General features: G+C 39.2%; 1 protein-coding gene across 1 annotated transcript in view; it reads right to left on the minus strand.

The window, feature by feature from the left end:
* The window catches only part of LOC126346209 (twinfilin), an 85,818-nt gene that overhangs the window by 33,333 nt on the left and 33,088 nt on the right, over nt 1-19,397 (minus strand). Inside the window, exon 4 of the mRNA XM_050002167.1 lies at nt 9,247-9,409. Within this exon, the coding sequence (XP_049858124.1) occupies nt 9,247-9,409 (163 nt within the window). The remainder of the gene's footprint in view (nt 1-9,246; nt 9,410-19,397) is intronic.

The following is a 19,397-nucleotide window of genomic DNA, read 5'->3' on the forward strand; positions in this document are numbered from 1 at the left end:
CATGAAGGATGGATCTCATTTCGGGGCAGGATTTTAGGAAGTTGTATCCCTGCTGGAGAGCCACATTCAGAGTCTGATCCAGTTCCGGGAAGTATCCTGTCACAAGTGGGGCACTTTTGGGGTTCTTCTGCGAGAGGTTCTGGGTTTGAGGGGATGAGGAAGTGGCTCTGGTTATTTGCTTCTGTACCAGGTCAGGAGGGTAGTTGCAGGATGCGAAAGCTGTTTTCAGGTTGTTGGTGTAATGGTCCAGGGATTCAGGACTGGAGCAGATTCGTTTGCCACGAAGGCCTAGGCTGTAGGGAAGGGACCATTTGATATGGAATGGGTGGCAGCTGTCATAATGGAGGTACTGTTGCTTGTTGGTGGGTTTGATGTGGACGGATGTGTGAAGCTGGCCATTGGACAGATGGAGGTCAACGTCAAGGAAAGTGGCATGGGATTTGGAGTAGGTCCAGGTGAATCTGATGGAACCAAAGGAGTTGAGGTTGGAGAGGAAATTCTGGAGTAGTTCTTCACTGTGAGTCCAGATCATTAAGATGTCATCAATAAATCTGTACCAAACGTTCGTTTGGCAGGCTTGAGTAACCAAAAAGGCTTCCTCTAAGCGACCCATAAATAGGTTGGCATACGAGGTGGCCATCCTGGTACCCATGGCTGTTCCCTTTAATTGTTGGTATGTCTGGCCTTCAAAAGTGAAGAAGTTGTGGGTCAGGATGAAGCTGGCTAAGGTGATGAGGAAAGACGTTTTAGGTAGGGTGGCAGGTGATTGGCGTGAAATATATTACCTTCCTATAGCTTCTCATCATAACTATGCAGGCTTCCACAGTTAGTATTTACAGCCTCCGTGATTTTTGGTTTTGGGCATTCAACCACAATTCAAGTCATATTTCTGTGTGTAATATTTTGTCTAGTAATGTGTAACACACATTGCTGTGATTCTGCGATATAGGAAGTGATCTGAGGACATCCAAACTACCTGTTGGATGGAGTCATATAAAAAGTTTGACTTGCTGAGCTTTCTTAAGTTTGAAACTAACGTAGTTTCTGATGATGTCTCCAGCATTAAGAGACAAACACATTAAGCACAGAAAAAAAACATCTAGGAAACTGTAGCTTCTATTTTTTAATTTTTGCGAACATTTCTATTTCTGTTGCAAAAGAAGTATTGACTCAGTAAATCTAATTCTTGTTCTTTGCATGTTTGACAATGATGATGATCATTTTCCTTGTGGGGTGCTCAACTGTGTGGTTATCAGCATCTGTACAGACTTCCCATATTTACACACTCCAGTCTTGCCACTTTCACAAATGATGAGGACAACAAAAACACTCAGTCCCTGGGTGCAGAAAATTCCCATCCCGGCTGGGAATCAAGCCCGGGACCCCTTGATCCAGAGACAGCAAAGCTAACCACTTGCCCAGAGGTTGAAAGTACCACTACGGTTGTAAGTTTCTTTTATTTAACACACAACCGGTTTCAGGCTCTTATACGCCCATCTTAAGGTGTGGTACTGAAAATAGCAAGAGGCGGGAGAAGTTTTACATGCAGCTATACACACAAAAAACAAAACAATCCATAAAAAATTTAAAAAGCTACGGGTCAGGCTAGGCGCTGTGAAACCTAGGTCAGTACCAAAGTGACACCAGACAGTACTACTGACAACTGCCTGGGTAAAGAAATACGCAAAGAATACCAGGACGCTTACACTTGGTGCTGTGACTCTGAGCACCATGGTGGACATGAAGCAGGAAGCAAACTGGTAAACCAGAGTGGCAAAAGAACTGCTACCTGTTTATGGATGGAAGAACGCGGGGCCACTAACCCGACCATTCACAATTTGAATTAGTGATTTACATTTAAAATGAAGAATAAAAAAATAAACATTACATAAAAAGTTAACACGAAAAACATTAAAAGTGCATTATGCTTGGTAAAGGAACATGTTGAACATGGCAGTACAGAACTGTAGTAAAACTGAGTGGAAGCACTGGCATAAAATTAATGTATAAACCATAAAACGCATCTGTTTCTTAAGTTCCTTCTTAATTTCTGCAACGAACTTAGCTGTGCGGTTAAATGAGTATGTTTTGAAAATGGGGCTGGAGGGGTTAAATAACTTTAATACCGATGAATCCGAGAATGCTCACTTTCACGGGTGTCTAGCAAGTCTCGACATAGTAAGCATGTGTATGAATATCCCCATTAAAGAGGTGATTCCCATTACTGAATTCAACTTGACGCTACTAGATTCACAAAAAATGAATGAATTTATTCATTTGCTCAGAACTGTTCTGGAGCCTTCAAAGACATTACATATGGACAAACTGATGGGTTCGCCATGAAATCCCCCATAGCCAGTATAAGAGCTAATATTTACATCAATTACATTTAACACCACTTTTTTTCAACCCACCCACAACACCTTTAAAGAGTAGTATGTTACAAAAGATATGTCACTGACATCATACTTTTGTATAATGGGACTGACGCCCAGCTGCAACTCTTTCAACATGATTTAAACAAAATGCACCCGAAGATCCAGTGTGCAAAGAATACCATCCTGCACTCTGGTCTTTACACTCCCATTTGTTGATTTGGAAATTTCATTACAGGACAGTAAAGTTCACTTTAACATATTTAGGAAACCAACTATGACTAGTTCTATTATTCATTGCTCTTCAGTTAATCCGAAGCACTAAACAAAAGTAGCTCTTCATGCTATGTTTTACTGTGCGACTAGAGCCCCTCTCCCAAAACAAAACTACCAGTGTGAGTTGGATACCACTAAACTGACAGCACATTCTAATGGCTACCAGCCAAATGTTGTTGATGTTCTTCACCAGCAAATGCAGTCCAATGATTTGTAGGGGATTACCCTGTCATGATAACTCTACAATTTTTTTTTTTTTTGTGCGATCCATATGGAGGTGTTATACCTGACAGCATTTGCAAATGGTTTAGAAAAGAGGGGTTCACACCCACCTTTTACACCGTGCATGAAGTCGAGCACCTATTGAAGCACCATAATACTAGAAAAGACAATCGCTACACACGATCGGGCATCTATTGCATCCAGTATAGTGAGTGTCCTTCAGCATACATAAGCCAAATTGGACGCTCCTTTAACATAGGCTCAGAGAGAATCAGGATCTTAGCAACTCCAAATCCGCTCTCAATAACCACCTGAAGGATCATAACAATTCCATTTCCAATATAAACACAAATAGCCGCATTCTACATATCCAACATAAGGGCCTGGTTTTAAACACTTTAGAAGAAATAGAAATCATCCGTAGCATTTGCCGTGATCCGTCTGGCAGTTTGAAGAAGTAAACTGCACTTAAGTACACAGTTCTGCTGAAAAACTTTTCTTTTTTGAATCAGCATCGAGCCTCATTTCCTTCACTCTCTGGTTTCCGATTATTGTACGCTATACATGTATATTTTGTAACTGGGTCAATGTTTTTCGCCATTATTTTTGTGGGTATGTTTCTTATAGTGGGATCTGCAAGGTCCACACAGTTCGTCTTAGATAGCTTTAAAATTGTCCTCTTTTTAATAGAAGTTTGCATGTTTTCTATTTTGTCCTATGACTGTGGCACATTATTGTACTGCATCATTATTTGTGTCCACACTAATTTAAAATTTACATCTTTCATGATGTAAAATACGTCTCAGGTCTTATCTCATGTAAGCCTTGATTAGTTGCTGACTTTTAGTCAGCAGTTTTTAAACCGACCCCACTTTTAATGTGTCCTTTTAGTGCTATTAGTTTCACTACTTTCCCCTTTGGTCGGTAGAGAGATGCTTGTAAACAGGAGTGGCACAAGTACGTTCTTTTAACTAATGACCTGTGGCGTGTTGTTCGACGTCGCCACATATATATCCCCACTAAATTAAAAACTTGCATGCCACTCGTGTAAAGGGAAAAGCTTCACTGCATTTTTAATACAGTTCTGTACTGCCCTGTACAACATGTTCCTTTACCACACATAATGCACTTTTAACAGTTTTCATGTTAACTTTTTATGTAATGTTTCTTTTTCTTATTGTTCATTTTAAACGTAAATCACTAATTCAAATTGTGAACAGCTGGGCTAGTGGCCACGCGTTGTTCTGTCCATCAACAGATGGCAGTACTTTTGCCTCTCTGGTTATCAGTTTGCTTCCTCCTACATGTCCGCTACTCCATGCTCTGTGCTCATTGGTAGCACACTACGTCTTGTACAAGTCCACCATGGTGCTCGGGGTCACAGCACCAAGTGTAAGTGTCCTGGTATTCTTTGCATATTTATTTACCCAGGCAATCGTCAGTAGTACTGTATTGTGTCATTTTGGCATTGACTTAGGTTTTGCAGCACCTATCCCGACTGGCAGTTTTCTAATGTTTTTAAATTTTTGTTTTTTATCTGTATAGCTGCCAGTAGTACTTATCTCCCATCTCTTGCTATTTTCAGGACGACACCTGAAGATGGGCATATAAGAGCCCAATACTGGCCATGTGTTAAATAAAAGAAATTTACAACTGTAGCAATATTTTCAACATCTGGTATAATTCTCTGTTGCGGATGTTCTTCCAACAGGATTGTTTGCTGTACGCGTACAAGTAAAAAAAAATCCTGGATTTTTCCTTGATTTCCATGTTACAAATACACTTTCTCCCGGGTGAAAACAAAATTTTACTGTTTTAAGTGACAGTATACTTTTCCTCAGACCTGTAAAACTTTTTAATCCTTTGATTGGTTATGTTATGGTTTTATACACTGACGTAGAATTTCACAGCACTTTAGAAAAAAAAAAAAAAAAAAAAAACGTTTTGGAAAGATGTTTGATGTGCAGCAATATGTACACTGCATATTTTTGTATTACGAAAGTACAAATTCTAGTCCCAACAAACACCGCATCTTACTTTCCGAAGCATTGAAATTGAGACTGCGGTGCATTTTTGTACGTCAGTCATAGCTCATGTCATGCCGATGACAGTGGTTATTCAGTGCATAGGACACGTGATGTAGTCAGCCAATAGATACATCACTGTTAGGTAGCACGAACACACGAATAGGAAAAGTTAATGGTTTAAATTAAATACATAGCATTGCTACGAGAAAAGAAAAGTTTTCACATATAATATTGATCTATAAGATTAATAAGCTGCAAGAGAAGCTAAGCTTTCACATATAGTGTTGATTCTTTTTGCATGCGTTACGCTTTAAGATACGTCACACAGATAAACCAGTAAAATTTTTAACAATGACATAAATGTCTGATCTTCTGGGCTCGAATTTCTTCTAAATGGTTGTCCTCAAAGAGTTAATTTTTAAACAGGAGTCAAATGCTCTGGGTTTAAGAGACTTCTTGTACATTCTCGCACATAGTTCATCTTGCATAAAAGGAAATTTACTTTGAAAGTAACACTTTTCAAACAACCATTTGCAATTTTCTCCCACAACTTGTTAGAAGTAGGTTCGTTTCAGCAGTTGGCAGAGATCACCACATAACAGGCATCACCATGCTTGCACAGCTACGATGACGCAGGAAACCCGTATGTTCGTACGTGTAAAACATTAAAATATCTTACATTATGCCATAAAAGAAACAAGACATTAGAGGATACTCAAAGAGCATCGGAATTTTGTGAACCAAACTAAAATTCATAATTCAGCTTAAAGTACACATTCATATCTCCAAATCCAGATGAAAATTTTCTTGGAGTACCAGTACTTTATTATCTCATGTTTGGTTCTTTCTTCTGGCATAATCCCATATTTTCTAGAAGATGTAAAAGTGCACTTGAAATGCAGTGAACAGTTGAAACTAGCCAATAGTGTGGAGTTATACACTTCGTTTCAAATAAATTGATAGCCTCAGTGGAAATGACTAATGAAAGTCAAATTTCTTTAGCAAAGTGACATTAATCACTTCATTGTTCTGCAAAGTGATTAATGCTCGACTGTCAGAAAGGAGGAAATAGAATGAAACCTGTAACTAATAGCACATTTTAGCCTTCCATAATTATGTGAATGTATTTTAATTCACTTGATAGCTCCCGGCCACAGAAATCCGTTTTGTTTTCATTTGATGCGAGAGCAATAAACGAAGAGCAAACAGCAAATCACTAAACGTAATTGGGGGTCACATGGAGACTACCCACTTCTCCACCACAACTCGGACTTCCCTGTGGTCAGCCCTGGATCTACAATATTTCATAACTGGGGCAATACTAGATAGTGGCGACCCCACCCTCGAGTGTTTGAGGAAGGATGCCAAAAATTTTAAAAAATCGGCTTTTCAAATATCATTTTGTAGTCCACATCCTTCTGAAGAGTATGATACATAAAACATAAGTGATCGAGGAAATGTAAGACATGTTATTTGGTCTTAAGTGTGCCAAAGTGCAGTGCCATGCCTCTTCACACAGCGTTCTTCGATCGCTATCACTATATTTCGCTCCGCGGAACTCAAACATATTATATTTTGTAATGGATGCCATCAAACTATGACAGTGGAAATTAAAATGTCTTCAGAAAATTTGCACTCTTTATTGCCTATTAGCCAATAACTTTCAGTTTGTAGGACATAAAATTAAATACAGGATACATAAAACCAGTAAAGATAAGAGACGAGCAATACAGTACACATTTCTTCAATCCTGAAGTCCTAGCATTTTTTTTCTTCTCTAATCTCGCAACAGCTTTAGATGACATGCTTTCCTTTCTGGGAGAGAATCTATTACCTCATCAAAGTTCATCAAACATTTAGCTACACGAAAAAACGAAATGTCACTGAACTGGCCTTACTAGTGTAGCAGTCTGGCCAAAACTTTTCTGTCAAAATTTCATTTTCAAGGATACACCGAGAAGATAATATGTAATCTCTCTTACCTGTTATTCCTGTTAGTCATTTATTTCCACTCTGGTAGTCTGGATCTAAGAATTTAGCTGGTAATTGTAAAAACGCTGTGATCATTCACAAACCCAGTCAACCATACAAACAGCGACTGGCATTCACCCGTTTGACTTATTCCACACAGCTTGTATAACCCCATCCCCTTCTGTGTGCAGGAAAGTTTATTTCTAAATGTGACAGAGATTCCCCTAGCAGAGACATCACACACACTATTCAAAAATCAACTTATGATTAATTCAGAAATCAACTTATGATTCATTCAGAAATCAACTTATGATTCATTCAGAAATCAACTTATGATTCATTCAGAAATCAACTTATGATTCATTCAGAAATCAACTTATGATTCATTCAGAAATCAACTTAGAATGTTTTAAAAATGTTCAAAAACCAACAGGGATGCGTTTCAAAATCATATGAATAATTGATAGACCAACGTGCGCTGGGTGGTAGCCGCTTTGTGAAACAAGGTTTTACAGCTAGCTGCCACACTCCTGCAGCCATATGTGGCAGAAGGAACTAGTCTACATGACTCAACTGCGCATGCACATAAGCTCGCACCTGCCCAAACGAATCTAATGTAAACAGTCATGATGTCATGGTCATCAGAGGCAATTTGTTGTTATGAAGCATTCCACAGTCTTTCTAAAGCATTTGACACTTTTGCTGTTGGCAGACACTTTATGACAACTGTTTTGTTGTTGTATATGGTGTATTTCCTTTGCAACTTAAGTTTTATTTTTTTTTATTTTTTATTTTTTTTCCTCTCATTCATGTTTTATTGCTGCAGTATTATTCTGTAGTAACGAGATACAATAATATCCTTTGTTAGAGTATTGGTTCTTACCAGTCAAAGTTACAAAAATTTAACTGAAAACTAGAACAATAAAAAATTTTCGGATTTCTATTAAATTTCTGGGTTTTCTCGATTTTCTCGCAACTGAAAAAATTCCCGGATTATTTCCGGATCACCCGGTTGTCCCGGATCGTATAAACCCTGTAACTACTAGACCATGAGCTGCAGATTTTTTGCATGTAACAGGATTCCAGCTTTGTAGAAATACCTTACCTTATCGTTACAAATAATGACCGTTGTGAAATTGCACCAATAATCAAGTACATACACTTAGCAAACTTTCCTTGTTCAGGTGCGATTGCATGTTACTTACTTTTCACCATGTTTCAGACTGTACATTTCGATGTAAGAAATGTAGTCGAAGGTTCGAATAAGGGTTTTAATCTTTGAAAGACACTGATTTCTCTCCTGTTTATTATTAACTGGATGTGAGGTAAAAGTTTGAGTACTACATTCTGTTCATGTTGGTGGTGGACACCATCAGCTGCAGAACAACTGTTGGCTTTCGCTATCCACTGCCATTTCATTGTTGCCACAGTTGTATCTGGGCTTCCAGTGAACAAGCAACTAATTGCTTTGTGCATTTTTATTGGCAACATTGACAACAATAGTGCCACTGAATGCCTTGGTTTCATCCTATTAATGAAATAATATAATTGTTCAATGCTTTTCAGCTCCTGTTTGAAGAACTAAGGAACAACAAAGACAAATTAAAAACAAAATTAATATGCATGTCTATCACAAGTTTTTATGAGCAACATTGTCATTTGAAGAGACATCTACAAAACCTTTGATTACAGTACAGTACATACCACAGTTCATCAAAAACGAAGAATTATTGCTTTCACAAGAAATATACCGAACCTGCATGTAGGAAAAAGCTTTGTGTACTACACAAACTAATGCATAGACTACGTTCATGAACATGTAACTGCATTTCTATCTCAATTCCAGGGCCTAAAATTATTCATTAAGAGCTGTACACATTTCTCTCCAGGAAATTGTAGCCACAGTGTGATCTTTGTATATGGCTGTAGGCTTATCCGACAGCACAGGCCTTCACTTAATGCTCCTGTATTGATATAAACATTCAATTTCCCAGAAAAGTACCATTCACACATTAAAGAGTGCAAGTAGTAGTGCAGCTTGTTGCTCAACAACTGCTCACTATATCCAGCTTTCACCACATCGTTTGAAGACCTTTGCTGCCTCACAAAGGCCTCCAACACAACAGAAGACAGCAGTTTTGCTGTTCGATGGCTGGGCTCTTGCATTGGAGAAGCATGGTTACAGGTAGTTGTCAGACATGCATTTGCTGTGGTCTCTCAAGACATTCATTTGCTGTTTTCTGTCCACTTGGCACAGGGTGTGAAAACCCACATTTAATGTTGAGGATTATCAAAACCCCAGAGTTAGAAAGGTATGTCTTTTGTTTAGTTTTAAAGTCGAGTGATAAGTTAAGAAGCAAAATTACATGACTTACCAAAGTTGTACCATGAAGTTCTTCTTTTATCTGTCCACTACCGAATTCTTGTTTAAGTGTGGCTTTTGTTGATGCATAAAGCATCTTCTGGCGGATAGGAGAGTTGTCTGGTGACCAGCTAATAAGTAACCATTCATAGCCAGATGTATTTTTTGAGTCCAACCTATAAACAGAAAGTTTGTAACATAAATCACTCCACTCCTCTTCACATTTCTATTAAACATTAACCTATTCCAAAAATTCTGCAGTGAAGTTCAGGAACACAAATAAACCCCTAAGCCACCAAGGCTTATAAAACATCATACACAACTACATTAATCACTGTAACAGATTTCAAACCAGACATACAACCTCTGACAATATCTTCATTAGTACTTACAGTACTTCCACTGCAAGTAGGTTCAACATGTATATTCATTGTCATAAACCTAATATAACAATATGAGTCAGTCTTGTCTAATAAAGCCTTGCTGTGCATGATATTCAAATTAATTGCAGATGTACAGTTTAGTCTTTCTGACTACATTCAGAATTCAATGTTGAAATCTTACATCTTCTCATCATGGGACGAAAATTTGCACCAATCATTTCTGAAGCAATTTTTTTGCGTTATTTTTGTTTTCGTGTGGAGAGATGATGACGACTACGATGATGATGATCATACATTCACACTGCTCTTGGATGTTTTCTAGTGTAATTTGCCCACAGAGCATTTCGTCCTCACCTCGGACTTTTTTTACCTTATCCAGCAAAAATTGCCTTTGCATGTCTATCACCCATTTACCTGGCTACTTGTCCTGTCCACATATTAAATTTTCATTACATTGTAATTATGTTCTTCACTCCAGTCTGTTCCTTCATTCACTTGTTTCTTCCCCTCCCCCCCTCTCTCACTCTCAACCTGCACCTCTCCGTTGTTGATGAGTTAACACCTAAGTTAGGGTCTCCAGAGTAGCAGAGAATGGTGTGAAATCTGCAAGTAATGTAAAATACCATTTTGTCTGTAGATCTCAGAACAATTCTTTTGCATGTTTCCACTCATCAAATGTCGAGCCACTGATGACATATTTTTTCTGTCAAGAGTTATAGAGTGACAAAAATCACACAATCTAATATATTATTTTAGATTTCAATATTATGTTGCATGTGTATTGCATCACTTGAGAGAGCGAAGGCAATGGCAGAGGCATCTGGCAAGAACAACAGGAACACGGACTACAGGTGCTGTTGGATGTCACTGTGAAGGAGGTCCTTATTGTTACAACTTTGGAAAGAATAAAAGCACTGCTACTGTGTTCATTTAAGTGCCAGCGTGAGATAGTTCATGAGAATTAATCCTGAGACAGTACATCTAGCACAGTGTTGTTTCATATTCTGGAGTTTTATGTTAAAACATAGCTAAGTACACGAAGGATGCATGCTTCGAATTCCGGACATTGACATGGATGTCTAATTTGTTAAACATTTTGCAAAGAAATAATGGGAAAGTTGAATACTTTTATAGGTGTAAGAGTGGTGGAGCTGTATATGATTTGCTCCAGTTTACGACTGATTGGTTGATCCATTCATTCATTCATTGAGCGGGGTTTTGAGAAAGGGTCCACTAAAATGGGATGGGTCCAATCAGAGGAGTGAAACTATAAAACCAGGAAATTAAAACACACACAGTAGAAGGCATAAAAGGGTAGACCAAATATAAAAACTGGAAAAACAGAGGGATAAAAGAGCAGTCTTTGCACGAGGGAGTGATCATGGTCATGGGCCCCAGACAGAAAAAACATGAAGAGAGGCCGCAACCACAGCCATCCTGCCCCTGTTCCAGGAGTAGAGCAAAACTTTGTATGTGAAAAACACCACTTTCATGGAGGAAAGTATCTGCAAATTGTCTGATAACATTAAAGGTAAGGGATCTGGAAGACTATACAAATACATAGTAAGACAAGTCAAAAGTGGACATTCCATCAACATATGGGATACCATCAGTCTGTCTACACAACTACACTATTGCAGTGGATCATTATGCAGAAGAAAACAATGAGTGAGCCTGGCATAACAAATGTGTAGATCGCATAAGACAGCGGGCTCCTTCCGAGAGGAGCAGAAGGAAGAGCACCAAACCGCATTAGCCGCCTTGATTGCAGGGTGCTTATTATTGAGAGCAGTAGCACACCAGATGTCATTTAAGTTTTAGGCTAAAAGAGATTTGACATAGATTTGCATAGCTGCAGCTGAAATCATGAAAGGGAGTGGGGATCAGTATCTGCTTCTTTAGCCAAGTTCTAGTTTATGTTTTATTCCTTCAGAGTAGGAAGTGTAGGTTGGAGATGGTTAAAGAATTATTGGGCTTGATTTTTACTGACTTGGCTCCAAGCCAACAAGTGCAATAATTTTGAAGAATAAAACAAACAGTTATATACCAGCAGCACATCTATTTACCTTTAATAATAGAACTCAGCATCGATGCGAGTTCTAATGATTTTGGTTCGTACGAAAATACATTCTACTTGTGTATTTCATAAAAGAAGTAATAACACACCCAAATGATTTATGTTAGTAGTATTTAATGATTATGATTAAACAACTGTATGTTTAATAATGGTGAAATTTAAGACTCTTCGGAACGTTCCATTTTAACCAGCTCCAATTATACTGAGTGTCCTGGAAGTATCAGGTATCACTTTTTTAGAATACAAGGTGGTTATAATTAAACTTCCCCCCTTGAACCATGCACCTCACCGTCAGTGGGGTGGCTTGCATTTCTCAGCAGTTCAGATAGCCATACTGTAGGTGCAACCACAATAGAGGAGTACCTGTTGGGAGGCCAGGCATACATGGGTCCTGAAGAGGATCAGCAGCCTTTTCAGTAGTTGCAGGGGTAAAAGTCTGGATGATTTACTGATCTAGCTTTGCAACATTAACCAAAACTGCCTTGCTGCACTGTTAATGCAAACGACTGACGGGAAAATTAAACTACAGCCATCCCGATGGCATGTAGCTCTATTGTATGATGAGGGCATCATCTTGGGTAAAATATTCCAGAGGTAAAATAGTCCACCCATTCGAATCTTTGGGTAGGGACTATCCGTTAAGGATATAGTCATGAGGAGAAAAAAACTTGTGTTCGGAAGGTCAGAGTGGAATGTTAGATCCTTTAATTGGGTAAGTAGATTAGAAAATTTAAAAAGGGAAATGGAAAGATATTGTGAGATTTCTACATCAATACTCTGCAAACTACCTTGAGGTGAATGGCACAGGGTACGTCCCATAGAACCAGTTATTAGGGTTTCTACCTGTTTGATTCATGTATGGACTGTGGGAAGAATGACAGTCTGAATACCTTTGTGCATGCAGTAATTATTCTAATCTTACCCTTATGATTCCTATGTGAGTGATACAAGGATTGCCACAAGTTTTCCCAAGTGAAATTACCTGATATTTCCCCAATTTCCAGACAAGTTTTAGGATTTTTTCCTGACAAATTTTGAGATCTCAAGGGTAAGTTAAGACATAAGTTAAAACAAAATAGACTTCTGTATTTCTTATGTGCGAGCAAAAATCTTAAGTATTAACATAAACATCTTTTGTAATGAACTGTTTTTAGATGGCATATATGTTTTATTAAGACCACTGATATTTTATTTAAATAAAGCAAAACACATTTGATGACAAAAATACACATTTTGATGGAGTCGCAACACTGCTTTCAGAAATAACCTCAGAAAAAAGTAGGCCTCTTGAGAGAAATGTACAGGGTGTTTCAAAAATGACCGGTACATTTGAAACGGCAATAAAAACTAAATGAGCAGCGATAGAAATACACCGTTTGTTGCAATATGCTTGGGACAACAGTACATTTTCAGGCGGACAAACTTTCGAAATTACAGTAGTTACAATTTTCAACAACAGATGGTGCTGCAAGTGATGTGAAAGATATAGAAGACAACGCAGTCTGTGGGTGCGCCATTCTGTACGTCATCTTTCTGCAGTAAGCGTGTGCTGTTCACAACTTGCAAGTGTGCTGTGGGCAACATGGTATATTCCTTAGAACAGAGGATTTTTCTGGTGTTGGAATTCCACCGCCTAGAACACAGTGTTGTTGTAACAAGACGAAGTTTTCAACGGAGGTTTAATGTAACCAAAGGACCGAAAAGCGATACAATAAAGGATCTGTTTGAAAAATTTCAACGGACTGGGAACGTGACGGATGAACGTGCTGGAAAGGTAGGGCGACCGCGTATGGCAACCACAGAGGGCAACGCGTAGCTAGTGCAGCAGGTGATCCAACAGTGGCCTCTGGTTTCTGTTCGCCGTGTTGCAGCTGCGGTCCAAATGACGCCAACGTCCACGTATCGTCTCATGCGCCAGAGTTTACATCTCTATCCCTACAAAATTCAAACGCGGCAACCCCTCAGCGCCGCTACCATTGCTGCACAAGAGACATTCGCTAAACAATATAGTGCACAGGATTGATGACGGCGATATGCATGTGGGCAGCATTTCGTTTACTGACGAAGCTTATTTTTACATGGAAGGCTTTGTCAAAGAACAGAACTGGTGCATATGGGGAACAGAAAAGCTCCATGTTGCAGTCCCATCGTCCCTGCATCCTCAAAAAGTACTGGTCTGGGCCGCCATTTCTTCCAAAGGAATCATTGGCCCATTTTTCAGATCCTAAACGATTACTGCATCACGCTATCTGGACATTCTTCGTGAATTTATGGCGGTACAAACTGCCTTAGACGACACTGCGAACACCTCGTGGTTTATGCAAGATGGTGCCCGGCCACATCGCACGGCCGACGTCTTTAATTTCCTGAACGAATATTTCGATGATCGTGTGATTGCTTTGGGCTATCCGAAACATACAGGAGGCGGCGTGGAATGGCCTCCCTATTCGCCAGACATGAACCCATGTGACTTCTTTCTGTGGGGACACTTGAAAGACCAGGTGTACCGCCAGAATCCAGAAACAATTGAAAAGCTGAAGCAGTACATCTCATCTGCATGTGAAGCCATTCCGCCAGACACGTTGTCAAAGGTTTCGGGTAATTTCATTCAGAGTCTACGCAATATTATTGCTACGCATGGTGGATATGTGGAAAATATCGTACTATAGAGTTTCCCAGACTGCAGCGCCATCTGTTGTTGACAATTGTAACTACTGTAATTTCAAAAGTTTGTCTGCCTGAAAATGTACTGTTGTCCCAAGCATATCGCAACAAACTGTGTATTTCTATCGCTGCTCGTTTAGCTTGTATTGCCGTTTCAAATATACCGGTCATTTTTGAAACACCCTGTATAAGGTGGGGAAGAGTTGTGTAAAACAAATAAAATTAAATAATGGTTCTGCTATGTTTGTTATTGTCAGTTATTGTCCACAGTGTTGTGTCTATTATTCTACAGGTATTGCATGATTTTTCTTTCAAGAAATACGTTACTACATACTGTACAAACTGCCAGAGACTGCCACAATTATTTTCTTCTTCTTATTGTCCATACCTTCTAATATATAAACTACTTTTGAAGTGCTAAAACGTACTACAATAAATAAAATGTCTGTAAAACGTTGCACTGTACAATGTACTTGTGGTGAGCCAGTCACAATTCCTGAAATCCATCGCCCATGGCCTCTAGCCTGCCAAGGAGCACCACAGTGCTGGGTCCGTGGATAAACCATGAAAATCCTCCGCATTACATCACACACAGACAGACCCAGCCTGCAGGCAGATCGGTGAAATTAGATCTGACAGGCAGGACCCGCACATTAAGTGGAGTCCGATCTGTTAAAGAGATACCCACAGAAATGGCCTGTGGTTTCGTGTGAACAGCTATTCACATGTCACAAACACCATATTGATGAAACGAGCCCACACTGATCACCCATGCAACAGATACCTTTGACAAATACTCTGTGAACCAGTACTAACGAGGATACACAGCAACTCACCATAAAGATGATCGCTGAGCCAGACAGGCACATAGAAAACACAATCACACTCTCATGACTAAAGTTTTGGCCATAGCCTTTGGCAGAAAATGAGAGTGCACACACAATCACTCAGTCACAACCCATGCACAGATGAGCATTGTCTTCGTCCGCTGCATCAACAAGCTCTGAAAATCAGATCCAAACAAACCACTCCTCAGCCCCCTCCATCTGCCTCTCATTGGCAGCAGCTAAGCTAGCAACAAGTAGTGGTGGCAGCACTTACTGCAACCTGAGAGGAAGGTTGAGAAGGGGAGACGCAGTAAGAATAAGAGTAGGGAAGTGGCACACATACTCAGCTGTGCCCAACCAGTGACGAAGCATGACATCTCATTAAACAAACAATTTCATGCTACTGAGACAAAAAAGAGATTTTTCCAGTTCTTTTTCCCCAAATTTCCCTGTTACATTTGAAATTCCCTGATTTCTATAATTTGTGGCAACCCTGGATGTGTAGGGGGTTGTAGCATATCCAATAAAGCAATCATTTAAAATCGCTTCTTGAAACTTTGTTAATAGACTTTCTTGGGATAGTTTATGTCTGCAAGTCTGCCAGTTCAGTTCTTTAAGTATTTCTGTGACACTCTTCCATGGATTAAACAAACCTGTGACCATTTGCCCTGCCCTTCTATGTATATGTTGAATATCCTCTATTAGTCAAATCTGGTATGGGTCCCACACATTTGAGCAATATTCTAGAACCAATTGCACAAGCGATGTGTAAGCAATCTTTTTCCCAGTATTCTAGCAATAAACCTACTTTACACATAACTTAACCTATGTGATCATTCCATTTCATTTCATATCCCTACACAGTGTTACACCCAGGTATTGGAGTTGAGCAATTCCAACAGTGACTCACTAGTTACAGAATACTACTTGTTTTGTTTTGTGAAGTGCAAAATTTTACACTTCCGGAAATTTATGGCAAGTTGCCAACTCTGGGTCATGTTGAAATATTATCAAGATCTGACTTAATATTTACGCAGCTTCTTTCAGATAGTACTTCATTACAGACAACTGCATCATCTATTAAAAACCTGATTTTATTATTAATATTCTCTGCAAAGTCGTTTATACAATATGAACAGCAAGGGCCCCAAAACACTTCCCTTTGGGGCACACCTAAAGTTATCTCTACATCTGATGATGACTTTTCATCCAAAACAACATGCTGTGTCCTCCCAACCAAAAAGTCCTCAATCCAGTCACAAATTTCACTTGATACCCCATACAATCATATTTGTGACACTAAGTGTAGGTGTGGTACTGAGTCACTCGCTTTTCAGAACTCAAGAAACACTGCCTCTAGTTGGTTGCCGTGATCCTAAGCTTTCAGTATGTCATGTAAGAAAAGAGCGAGCTGGATTTCACATGAGTGACGTTTCCGAAATCCATGCTCGCCTTAGTTGAGATGGTCATTCTGTTCAAGATACCTCACTATATTTGACATCAGAACATGTTTTAAGATTCTACAACAAATCAATGTCACGGATATTGGATGGTAGTTTTGTGGATCCCTTCTACTACCATTCTTGTAGAGGGAGTGACTTGTGCTTTTCTCCAAGAACTGGGCACTGTTTTTTGTTCAAGGGATCTACGATCTAGTTAGACAAGGGGCTAACCCAGCCAAAATTCAGTTAGAATCTGACAGGGATTCCATTGGGGCTTGGAGCTTTATTCGATTTTAACAATTTTTCTGTTGTTTCTAAACACCACTGCCACTAATACTCATTTTCTTCATCTTTCCAGTGGTACAAGGATTAAATTGGTGCAGTTCTCCTGGGCTTTGCTTTGTAAGGGAACGTTTCAGTTTTTGCTTTGCTATCATCAGTTTCAGTTCCGGTCTCATTCATTAGGGACTGGGCACTAACTTTATTGTCACTAACAGCTTTTACATACAACCAGAATGTCTTTGGATTTTGTGAAATGACATTTGACAATAGTCTGCTATGGTAGTCACTGAGGGCATCATAGACTGCCCTCTTCACAGCCAAATGCATTTCATTCAGCATCTCTCTATCTATAGCCCCACACTTTGTTTTACAGTAATCTCTGTTTATTTACAGTGACTGTATACCAAGGAGGTTCCTTGCCACTATGAACTCTTTTACTACATAAATATATATTCAGTGTGTGGTCTACTACTCTTTTAAGCCTGGGTCAGAGTTCCTCTACATACTCCTGACCCATGCTGAAAGTTTCAAGTTCCCCACCGAAATATAACACTACTGATTTTTTTTTTTAATCTAGTTTACAGGACGTGTATATTTTTCTTCTTGTTTTAGTTGTCCTTTGTATTTTGGTAATCACTGTTGCCACAATCGCATCATTATCACTGATAGAAGTTTCTATGTGGATAACCTCATAGACATCAGGTCTATTTGTTGCCATTAGATCCAATATTATTTCCATCTTAAGTGGAGTTACAAATTATTTGTTCTAGTTAGTTTTCAGAGAAAGCATTAATCACGACCAACACTAGCAAAACTGTAATATTCTCAATTTACTGTTGGATGATTAAAGTCTCCATCGATGATAAGAATATGATTGGGGAACTTACGTGTACGTGAACTGAGGTTTACTCTAAAGTTTTTGGTTACATCAGGAAATGAGTCTGGTGGGCAATAGAAGGCTCCAATCATCATTTTATGCTCACCCCCTGATACTGAGTGATGCCTAAACAGTCTCACGTGCAGCTGCAATCTATATCTCAGTGGATTTGAGTTTCTTGACTACTGTGACAAATACACGACCTCCACATCCGGTTTGCCTGTCCTTTTGATATTCCCTTAAATTTTCCCCAAAAATCTCACTTCTGTCAATTTCAGGTTTCAACCAGCTTTCTGTACCTAGTATTAGTGGGCTTCACTGGTTTTCATGAGTGCTTCAAATTCTGGCACTTTGTAGAGAATGTTTTGGCAGTTTACAATTAAGATTTTAAAACTCTCGCCTATGAGAGGCATTTCTTTTGATCTTACACTGATGCTTTTGGATTTACTATAGCTACTGTTATCTTGATTGGATGGGGAGCTGCCTAATCTAAAAAAAACCTTGTGAGCAACCTACACACCTTCAGCTACCTGAGTAGTAGCCTCTTGTGTGTAGTGCACACCTGACCTATTTAGGGGGACCCTACAGCTCTCAACCCTATGGTGCAGGTCCGGAAGAGAGAGCCTATGTCACAGAAACTTCGAAGTATCTGGTTCGGTCCTTGAGACAATGCTCCAAATTGTTAGCTTCACTGGCACTCCATGCACAAGACTGGTCTTCTGCACCTTCTCTGCCAGATGCTGGAATATCCAAGAATGACCTTGGAGCCTGGATGATGAGCACCATTTGTTCCAACATGTGCCACAATTTGCTGTTGGTTGCACCCTGTTCCCTCAATGGCTGCCAGCACAGCCTCTTCAACATGTCGAATAGGGCCCACACACACACACACAAATGTATATGATGTGGTTTTGGGTTATACTGTTTACTTTTTGTTGGTGATATAAGATTTAAACAACTGATTTGCAGCACATTTGATACTATATGGTTCTGCTAGAACGGGAAATTGAAGTTAAAGAAGACTAATTCACAGCACTGTTTTAGAAAGACTATATGATTGAAGAAAAAAAGTAGTGACTTTCAGCATGAAGATAATGATCAGTAAGTCTTACTTCTATGATATGTCTGAAGTACAATGACTAAAGTAGATCATGGATCATTAATCCAGTAGAGCAGGATTTCCGTAGCAGGATTTCCTTCCATATCTTTTTGTTTGATATGCCGTCAGTAAGCTTTGAAGGACAAAAATGCATAATAAGGTTTCCAGTGTATTAAACTTGTCTTAATTTTATTGATACCACATTCACTTCATTAGAGATGAAAATAGAATATCCAGTTTCTTCATGCTGGTGATGCTGTAGCGCTTTGAAGATCTACTTGAATAGTATTTTTCAACGACACTTACCAGCCCACAGCAGATTCAGCTTTTTACTGCTTGCTTTGTTTGGAGTATCCTCTCTGAGTAAGTTTTGGTTTCATTAAAGAATTCCAAATAAACGTTAGCTGAATCACTTAAAAAAATATATGCATTGTATTCTCTGTACCGTAATGGGCACTTAGAGGGAGCAGTGGAATCGATGTAAGCCAAGTGACTGTGAGTTGTTGTGACTCG

This window comes from Schistocerca gregaria, chromosome 1, assembly GCF_023897955.1.
Source record: "Schistocerca gregaria isolate iqSchGreg1 chromosome 1, iqSchGreg1.2, whole genome shotgun sequence".
Lineage (NCBI taxonomy): Eukaryota > Metazoa > Arthropoda > Insecta > Orthoptera > Acrididae > Schistocerca > Schistocerca gregaria.